We start from the raw sequence: 10,718 nt of genomic DNA, 5'->3' as shown, positions 1-10,718 counted from the left end.
GAGCGTTCCACAAGCAGTTCCCGGACAAACCGGGAGGCCTCCCGGGGAAACCGGGAGATCTCCCGCCGGGGCCGGGAGGTGGTGGGTAAGTTGGATTTTCAGGTGGGCAGTATGTCAGCGAGCTGCCATTTCCTTGGGACGTGTCCCATCCCCCTCCCTGTCTCCCAAAGCCTTATCCTGTTCATGTAGTGCCTCTGTAACTGCCAAGGTCTCCAGCTGGTGTGATGTGGTGTTATGTCTTGAAGCTCTGGCTTGTTTAGGTTTCCCGTGTGAACTCAACCTGTGTTTATGGAATTGGCCATTGCTGTTCTCAGCCCGCTTCGCGCCTTTTCTAATCTGTGAACCTGACGAGGGAAATATGTTCATTGGTTTAAACCTGGTTTGATTTTCCTTTTAATACACCTTCCCTGGGTATTGTAGTTATTCTTAACAATCTCTGTATGTTCGTGATCAACCATGCTTTGGAAATAAATCTTTCTTCTTTTTGAACGTGGATCTATTCTCCTGATTTGGGATCTAACACTTAGGCTGTTGTAATTTGTTGAATACTGCCTTGATGGTTGCGGTAGAAAGGCAGGATACATGTGCATGTATGATAAACATTAATTTCAGGTGCTTGTAAGTAGTCAACGTATCTAATTCTTAAATACTTAATACTTAAATAGAAAGACAGGAAAGCCTGGCGGGAGCTGGTCCATGGGGTCACGAAGAGTCGGACTCGACTGTGCGACTGAACAACAAACTTAAATCTACAGAAGCATATGTATGGAGGCATGAGAGGAGGTGGCTGTCATCTAAGCCAACCTCTAGTTTCTTTAGAGGAAAACACGGATCTGAGAGCCGTACCGTACCCTCCTGAGTAAACAGAAAGGGAAACCTCTTAGCTGGGATAGACAAGAGGTTGCCTGTAGCCACAAGGATGTAATCTATACTCACAGCTCTTTGTAGTTAGCATCGTATAGAGTCGCCCACTTGTTCTGCTGATGTGGCTGCCATTTTATAGACTGGTAGTTGGGATCTAGGTAAGAGCCATTCAAACTGTCATTGTCCTGAATCAGGCCTGTGACAACAGGAAAAAGATATGTTTAAGTGTGCCCATCAATGCCCCCTCTAAGCTGTGGAGTCTTGTGAGCAAAAATTCTACTTTCTGAGCTACTGGCATTAAAGCTGTGAGCAGGTGATTTGGCTACTGTAGAAATTAGTTTGCTCTGGAGCCATCCTTCCTGAGCGAAGAGAAAAATGTGTGAGCCGGAGGGTAAAAAACTGTGAGCTAGCTCACATTAACTCAGCTTAGAGGGAACACTGGTGCCCATAAACCAACACATGCTTGCACTGTTGTTGTAAGAAAGTTATTTATTCCTATCCTGCCTTAGATGTTCCCATAAACGCTAGCTATTTTGAAACATTTCTAACCTAGGAACAAGAACTTTTTCTTTCATTCTCTCTGTTTTTGATTGCTGAGAACTCTCTTTTCCCACTGTCAGTTTGCCACAACAGAACACTCCCACCCCCAAGACACACGGCCATTCTGCTAACTCCATGCTGGCATTTTCCCACCCATGCTGGAGCGCTTCTCCCCTTTTGGAATGCGAACAATATCTGGATACTGGTAATACTACAAGGAAGCAAGGGCAAAGACTACATACCTGGTGAGAGAGCCCCCTGCTGATGCCAGGGAGGTGTTTGGACTCTGTCATGGTTGAGTGGCACAGACCCCGTACCTGGCTCCTGCTTTATCATCCCATTCAGCATCTGGGCATTAAGAGTACTTGGGGGAGACTCTGAATGTTTCCTTTTCTTGGCAGGGTGTACTGGAAGGCTGTGGGGACCAAAAGCATACACTGAGACAGAAGGAGGCTGGCAAGAGAACATTTCGGGACCAAATTTTTTCATTAATGTGAGCAAAAGGGCCAAAGGATACTACTGGAATACAAGGAAAGCATCAACAGGCTATCCCATATTTTCTGTGGGCATATAGCAGGACATGGATAAATTGCCATCTGTTTGAGCCAATATGGGATTCTGATTCCAACCAACCTGTCACGGCTCAGGTGGGGTATCATCAGACGCTGCCACCACTCTGGTTCCAGGCTCCCTTGAGAAGGCCCAGAGCACCCTCCCAAGACCTTTAGACCTCCCTTTTGGCTGAATAATAGGCGTGAAGACCAGGCAGAGTGAACAATAAAAATAATTTTATAGGAGGTCGAACAACAAGGTGCAGAATAATAACAGTAAGTGGGTGAAAAGAAAAGAAACCAAATGCCCTAACGTGTCTAAACATATACTGTCCCTAGCTCACTATTCCAAGTGGCACTAGACTACTCACCCTTCCCTCAGGATGAGGGTTTCTTCCCTGCAGCAGCCTTCCTTCTGACTCTGCTCTCTTGGAAGAAAGAACAGCTTTTCCTGCTGCTCCAGATCTTTTACTCCAAGCCCTCCTCTTTCCCTATTGGTCAATTTTGGCACCAAAACCTCTCAGGGGCTTCTGAGAGTTGTAGGCCCAGCCTCACCTACTGCTAGCCAGGCTCCCTGGGCCTACTAGGCCTCTGGTGGCACAGCCCAGATCATGACACAACCAGAGACCATCTCTCTATCACTCTCTGACCCCACAGTCCCCACAAGGAATATCATAGTGTCATGGAGTCCTACAGTTGGAAGGGGCTTGATAAGCTGTCTATTCTAAAACCCTGTTTTAATGCAGGAAATCGAAAACTAGCATATTCTCAGCAGATTGCAGTCTAGCCTCTGTCTGAAGAGGGAGGCACAGCCACCCCCACCCCGACAACTGAACTGCTCTTACTATTGAGAAGATTCTCAGTGAGATAGATGCTCACATGTTCGATTATTCCTCCATACAAAAACTTATCTGCACACAGAAAGCCAGTACGACAGGGAAGAACAAAAAGAAGAGAAGAGATTGGATTAATACCCCGCCCTTTGCTACCCAAAGGTGTCTCAGAGCGACTTAGAAACTCCTTTCCCTTCCCCTCCCCACAACAGGCCCCCTGTGAGGCAGGTGGGGCTGAGAAAGCTCTGACAGAAACTGCTCTTTTTCAAGGACAGCTGTGCCAGAGCTTGTGACTGGCCCAAGGTCATCCAGCAGCTGCAAGTGGAGGAGTGGGGAATAAAACCCGGTTCTCCCAGATTAGAGTCCGCGCACTTAACCATGACACCAAACTGGCTCTCTCTTGCCCTTGAAAACCCTAGCCTGGGAACAGGCTAGTATAATCCTAGTGTAGTGTAGATTTACATCCTCCTAAATCTACTGAGCTGCGGTGGCTCAAGTGGTTAAGATGCTGAACTGCAGGCTCTGGAAGTTCAGTAGTTCAGCAGTTCGAGACCCGGGTGCCGCATGATGGAGTGAGCTCCCGTCTCTAGTTCCAGCTCCTGCCAACCTAGCAGTTCGAAAGCAAGAAATTGCAAGTAGATAAATAGGTACCACTTCGGTGGGAAGGTAACAGCGTTCCGTGCGCCTCGGTGTTTAGTCATGCCGGCCACATGACCACAGAAACGTCTTCGGACAGCGCTGGCTCTTTGGCTTGGAAACGGAGATGAGCACCGCAACCCTAGAGTCGGATTCGACTGGCTTTCGAGCAAGGGAACCTTTACCTTTAAATCTACTGAAGTCAATGGGTCTAGAAGGGTGTCACTCTGCTTAGGACTGCATTGTGGAACACTATTCTTTGACATCTGGTTTTCTATCAGTGGGAACGTTTTGTACAGAGGAACATGTAATAATGTAAATCCAAATGCGAGATTTCTACTTGCATGGTCCTTTACAGGAAAAGCAGCTTCTGGCCATGGCAATGCGAAGAGGAGAAATCCCCTCCCTTCCAAAAAAAACCACTTTTCCCTCCTACATGAGTTTCCAAATACATGTTAGAAGTGGTAAATGGGGAACAAGTTAAACATTCAAGCATAAAGCTCTTGTTTCATATCTCTCCATCCCAAAACTGGGGGGGGGGGGCTAGCAGAAGTTTGTTACATATATATGTATGCAACATCTAGTTCAGCCCTGAATAACTAATACCGTAAACAATTAAATGGATCTCTGAAGTAAGCTTGTACAGTATTTTATGTGTGGCTCAAGTGGTTAAGACGCTGAACTGCAGGCTGTGGAAGGTCAGTAGTTCAGCAGTTCGAGACCCGAGTTGCTGCATGATGGAGTGAGCTCCCGTCTCTAGTTCCAGCTCCTGCCAACCTAGCAGTTCGAAAGCAAGAAATTGCAAGTAGATAAATAGGTACCACTTTGGTGGGAAGGTAACAGCGTTCTGTGCGCCTTGGTGTTTAGTCATGCCGGCCACATGACCACGGAAACGTCTTCGGACAGCGCTGGCTCTTCGGCTTTGAAACGGAGATGAGCACCGCAACCCTAGAGTCGGACTCGACTGGCTTTTGAGCAAGGGAACCTTTACCTTTACCTTTAACATTATTATAGTTATGTGTTTTTTAAGAAGCAAGCACAAAGTGCTCTTAAAATCTTGAATATATCTAAGAGCCTTGCTGAAAACATTTGCCTTTTCTCCTGCTCCATTCCCACAATGAAATCCTTTGTCCTGGCACTATGATGCCACCCAACAGTGGCACTCTGGTGACCACTGCATAAAGGGGAGGGGGGGGGGGGGAGGCAAAAGAGCCTGAAACATTGTCTCTTACAATAGCAGATCGGATGGGGTGGTCTTTAGATCCCTCCTCTGATCATCCTAGCAAGAGAAATACATTCTGCCCTGCCAGTGAAAGACTCAGCTGAGGTCAAATTTCCTGACTTTGGCAGAGAATAAAAGGAGTCACATGGGACACCACTGGAAGGAGGAATTCCAGGGGAAGGGAGAAGAACTGAGCTATCTTGGTTTTAATACAAGTGGACAGTGCAATGGATGGTGTGTGTGTGTGTGAGAGAGAGTCTTTGTAAGCTCATAAAGAGTTGCCCTGTGCTGGATAGCCCAGGCTAGCCCTGTCTCACCAGATTTCAGATGCTAAGCAGGGTCAGCCCCAGTTAGTATTTGGATGGGAGACCACCAAGGAAGTCCAGGGCTGTGACACAGAGGCAGGCAAAGGCAAAACCACCTCTGAGCGTCTCTTGCCCTTGAAAACCCCAGCAGGGGTCACCATAAATCAGCTATGAATTGATGGCAAAAATGCTCATAACATATGTGTTATTAGAACATACAAAGTAACTGATTATTATATTTCCCTGGTATCTTCATTTGCTGCTCCATCTTTTTACCTTCCTTGTTGGTGGGAAGCGCTGTGGATTTTCATGGTAAGGAACAAACAAAGGTGGTTTTACATTCCTTACTTGCAGCTTTTACCATAAAACTGAACTCGGGGTACCATCACTTCACTGAATCAATGAATCCAATGTATTTCTGACAAATCCCAAAGCACTTAAGGTAATTTACTGTATGACCCAAAGAGGAGGATAGCAGAAAGAAGGAAGCAGGGATGAGGGCACAATATGATCTTGTGTGCTTCTCTGAAGCACTGATTGTGGCTGTCCATTTGGGGAAGTAAGGTTGCTTCTGCAATCAGGACATCTTTCAAAAATGTTAGGCTCTCAGATGAGGAAAACAAAATGAACAGCCTGCTAAGAAAAAAACAAAGTCTACACAGACAGAGAGAAAGAATCTTTGGGGGAAGCCACAACAGCTAAACATAAAGATTCGGCAGTATGGTATTCCCAGTAGTCATGTACGGCTGCGAGAGTTGGACTATAAGGAAGGCCGAGCGCCAAAGAATAGATTCTTTTGAACTATGGTGCTGGAGAAGACTCTTGAGAGTCCCTTGGACTGCAAGCAGATCAAATCAGTCAATCCTAAAAGAAATCAACCCTGACTGTTCCCTGGAAGGCCAGATAATGAAACTGAAGCTCAAATACTTTGGCCACCCAATGAGAAGGGAGCACTCACTGGAGAAGACCCTGATGCTGGGAAAGACTGAAGGTCAAAGAAGACGGGGACGGCAAAGGATGAGATGGTTAGACAGTGTCATAGATGCAATGAACACGCTTCAGAGGACGGTGGACGACCGGAAGGCCTGGCGTGATCTGGTCCATGGGGTCACGAAGAGTTGGACTCGACTGTGCGACTGAACAACAACAACAGTATGGTTCCGCATTCTCACATTCAGAACCACAAAACGTATTGGCCCAATTGTCACTGTGCTCACCCCTGCATCATATTTGGTCCTAGCACATGCCCATAACCTCCTGTCCTATTTTATCAGTCAGCATGCTCATCCTTTACCTTCTTACTACTACATGAAGCAAATCCTTTGAACTGTAGCAAGACATCAGAGTTTCACTATCACTCAGGATCATACCCACCATCAGAGCACCAAAGGAGCAAAGCAACCATCAGGAAAACTAGGGTTCAAGCATTCAGTGTTCCCTTCTATTTTTATTCTGTCTCTCCTTGTCCCAAAGACTCACTCTGTTCCATGCTGCTGCAGAAGCTGGTGAAGCATCTGTGACTGCTGGGCATGGTGGAGATCCCCTGGTGCCATGCCCTGTCCGATAGTGAACTGTGGCATCAGTGGCTCAGCCTTCATGTACATGTCCCGCTGCATGCTGGGATAGTGGTGGCTCTGTTGCTGCTGGTGGGAGTGAGGTGGCAGCCCCTGGAGGTGGGGGGGTGGAGGTGGGGGGGGTGGAGGATGCTCCAGCCGGGAAGGAGTCACATGGCACATGTTCTCAGGAGTCATGGTTCGAAGGAGGTGGGGATCTAAAAGATAAAACAGTGGATCAGTTTGCATCACACACACAAATCATCCCCGTCATTAACATTCCTATTTTTGTAGAGTAAGTAAAGCCTAGCCAGCCCAGAGCAGCCAGATTAACCTGGAGTGGAGCTAGTCATGTAGGAAGTAGTATACCAATATAATGAGTGGGGAAAGGAAGAGAAGGATTTTCCTGCAGCCCAAGAGGATATGAATACCAAAAGAAGGATTAGCATGGCAGGCAGCAATTGGCTTAAGGACCCCCTAGAAGGGCCACTAAGAAGTATCAGCCCCCCCCTCCCCCAAGTATTGAGAAGGTGAGATTCGGAAGTACACACAAAGACCAACAAGAAGGAATGCCAGTGTGAGCTCAACATCTGTGGCTTCTCAAGCAACATGGAGTCAATGAGCTTAGGACACAGTGGTAGTTTCTACCCAGTAAACCCTGGCCTAATGCAGCCAGGGATGAGAAGAGTTTCTTTTCCTGCCTTAGGGACTTCGCGTGCCCAGCAGACAAGCCCTAATAATAGAGCTGTAGTATCCAAGGACCCCTCTTAATCAACATTGTGACAATACCTTTTAGCAGCTTTTCTGAAAGCCTAGGGGGATGGTCTATAACCTTGGTGACTCCACCAAGACACTGTCATGTGCTACCATCCAACGAACCTCAAACTGCTGCCTGTCTCCCAATATACTTGCAACTCTGGTCCCTCATCTTTTCAGAACATAAGAACATAAGAACATAAGAAAATAAGAGAAGCCGATGTTGGATCAGGCCAATGGCCCATCTAGTGCGACACTCTGTCACACAGTGGCCAAAAATACAAGGTGCCATCAGGAGATCCACCAGTGGGGCCTGGACATTAGAAGCCCTCCCACTGTTGCCCCCCCCCCAAGCACCAAGAATACAGAGCATCCCTTGCCCCAGGCTGAGAGTTCTCGTCTATACCTTGTGGATAATAGCCACTGATGGACTTCTGCTCCATATCTATATATCTAATTCCCAACTTGCCCCCTCCGTGTGGATACTTAAATCAGCACGGAGGGGGCAGCTGGGGGGCTGGGGGAGGTTTGTGCCCCAGGCTGAGAGTTCTCGTCTATACCTTGTGGATAATAGCCACTGATGGACTTCTGCTCCATATCTATATGGACAGGCCACAGCAGAGAACTCAGACCAAGCGTGATCCACCTGGAGAAGGAAATGGCAACCCACTCCAGTATTTTTGCCAAGAAAACCCCATGGACAGTATCAAAAGGCTAAAAGATATGACGCCGGAAGATGAGCCCCTCAGGTCGGAAGGTGTCCAATATGCTACTGAGGAAGAGCAGAGGACAAGTACAAGTAACCCCAGAAAGAGTGAAGCGGCTGGGCCAAAGCCGAAAGGACGCTCAGTTGTGGATGTGTCTGATGGTGAAAGGAAAGTCCGATGCTGCAAAGAACAATACTGCATAGGAACCTGGAATGTAAGATCTATGAATCAAGGTAAGCTTGACGTGGTCAAAAATGAGATGGCAAGACTGAACATCGATATCCTAGGAATCAGTGAACTAAAGTGGACAGGAATGGGCGAATTTAACTCAGAAGACCATTATATCTACTACTGTGGCCAGGAATCTCGTAGAAAAAATGGTGTGGCCTTTATAGTCAACAAGAGAGTGCAAAAGGCAGTACTGGGATACAATCTCAAAAATGACAGAATGATTTCTGTCCGATTCCAAGGCAAACCATTCAACATCACAGTAATTCAAGTGTATGCCCCAACCACTGATGCAGAAGAGGCTGAAGTGGACCGGTTCTATGAAGACCTACAACACCTCCTAGAACTAACACCAAAAAATGATGTCCTCATCATCATAGGGGACTGGAATGCTAAAGTAGGAAGTCAAAAGGTAACTGGAATAACAGACAAGTTTGGCCTTGGAAAGCAAAATGAAGCAGGGCAAAGGTTAACAGAGTTTTGTCAAGAGAACACACTGGTCATAGCGAACACCCTTTTCCAACAACCTAAGAGGCGACTCTACACATGGACATCACCAGATGGGCAACACCGAAATCAGATTGACTATATAATTTGCAGTCAAAGATGGAGAAGCTCTATCCAGTCAGTAAAAACAAGACCTGGAGCTGACTGTGGTTCAGATCATGAGCTACTCATTGCAAAATTCAGACTTAAACTGAAGAAAATTGGGAAAACCACGAGGCCATTCAGGTTTGACCTAGATCGCATCCCTGATGAATATACAGTAGAGGTGAAGAATAGATTCAAGGGTCTGGATTTGATAGATAGAGTGCCTGAAGAACTATGGACAGAGGTTCGTGACATCGTACAGGAGGCAGCAATCACCACCATCCCAAAGAAAAAGAAATGTAAGAAAGCAAAGTGGCTTTCTGATGAGGCTTTACAAATAGCAGAGGAAAGAAGGAAAGCGAAAGGCAAAGGCGAAAAGGAAAGATTTACCCAACTGAACGCAGATTTCCAGAGAACAGCAAGGAGAGATAAGGAGGCCTTCCTGAATGAACAGTGCAAAGTAATAGAAGAAAACAATAGAATGGGAAGGACTAGAGATCTCTTCAAGAAAATTGGAGAAATCAAGGGAGCGTTCCATGCAAAGCTGGCCATGATAAAGGACAAAAACGGTAGGGACCTAACAGAAGCAGAAGAGATTAGGAAAAGATGGCAAGAATACACAGAAGAACTATACAAGAAAGACCTCGATGTCCTTGACAACCACGACGGTATAATCACTGACCTCGAGCCAGACATCCTGGAATGTGAAGTTAAATGGGCCTTAGAAAGCATTACTAACAACAAAGCTAGTGGAGGTGATGGTATTCCAGCTGAGCTATTCAAAGTCTTAGAAGATGATGCTGTTAAAGTTCTGCACTCCATTTGCCAGCAAATTTGGAAAACGCAACAGTGGCCACAGGATTGGAAAAGGTCAGTATACATTCCAATCCCAAAGAAGGGCAATGCCAAGGAATGTTCAAACTATCGCACAATTGCACTCATATCACACGCTAGCAAGGTCATGCTCAAGATCCTACAAGCTAGGCTTCAACAGTACGTGGATAGAGAACTACCAGAAGTACAAGCTGGGTTTCGAAGAGGTAGAGGAACTAGAGATCAAATTGCCAACATTCGCTGGATTATGGAGAAAGCAAGAGAGTACCAGAAAAATATCTACTTCTGCTTCATTGACTATGCTAAAGCTTTTGACTGTGTGGATCACAACAAACTATGGCAGGTCCTTAAAGAGATGGGAGTACCAGACCACCTCACATGTCTCTTGAGAAACCTGTATAAGGGCCAAGAAGCGACAGTTAGAACCGGATATGGAACAACTGATTGGTTCAGCATAGGAAAAGGAGTACGACAAGGATGTATATTGTCACCTTGCTTATTTAATATATATGCAGAGTACATCATGCGAAATGCTGGCCTGGATGAATCACAAGCGGGAATTAAGATTGCTGGGGAAAAGATCAACAACCTCAGATATGCAGACGATACCACTCTAATGGCAGAAAGTGAAGAGGACCTAAAGAGCCTCTTGCTCAGGGTAAAAGAGGAGAGCGCAAAAGTGGGCTTGAAGCTCAACATCAAAAAAACTAAGATCATGGCATCCGGCCCCATCACTCCTTGGCAAATAGAAGGGGAAGTCGTGGAAGTAGTGACAGACTTCACGTTCCTGGGATCCCAGATCACCGCAGACTGTGACTGCAGCCATGAAATTAAAAGACGCCTGCTCCTTGGGAGGAAAGTGATGGCGAACCTAAACAGCATGATAAAAAGTAGAGACATCACCCTGCCAACAAAAATACGCATGGTCCAAGCAATGGTATTCCCAGTAGTCATGTATGGCTGTGAGAGTTGGACTATAAGGAAGGCCGAGCGCCGAAGAATAGATTCTTTTGAACTATGGTGCTGGAGGAGACTCTTGAGAGTCCCTTGGACTGCAAGAAGATCAAATCAGTCAATCCTCAAAGAAATCAACCCTGA

At 46.4% G+C, this 10,718-nt stretch overlaps 1 protein-coding gene across 1 annotated transcript in view; it reads right to left on the bottom strand.

Annotated features, from left to right (window-relative positions):
- Positions 1 to 10,718, bottom strand: part of MYRF (myelin regulatory factor) — a 188,662-nt gene that overhangs the window by 109,522 nt on the left and 68,422 nt on the right. The window contains exons 5-7 of the mRNA XM_015410369.1: positions 6,431 to 6,722; positions 1,647 to 1,828; positions 937 to 1,060 (exon numbers count right to left, since the gene is read on the bottom strand). Of these exons, the coding sequence (XP_015265855.1) occupies positions 937 to 1,060; positions 1,647 to 1,828; positions 6,431 to 6,722 (598 nt within the window). The remainder of the gene's footprint in view (positions 1 to 936; positions 1,061 to 1,646; positions 1,829 to 6,430; positions 6,723 to 10,718) is intronic.

This window comes from Gekko japonicus, unplaced genomic scaffold (genome assembly GCF_001447785.1).
Source record: "Gekko japonicus isolate JY-2015 unplaced genomic scaffold, Gekko_japonicus_V1.1 scaffold1737, whole genome shotgun sequence".
NCBI lineage: Eukaryota > Metazoa > Chordata > Lepidosauria > Squamata > Gekkonidae > Gekko > Gekko japonicus.
Note: the sequence above shows the minus strand (reverse complement) of the source record. Positions and strands in the feature narration are given on the sequence as shown.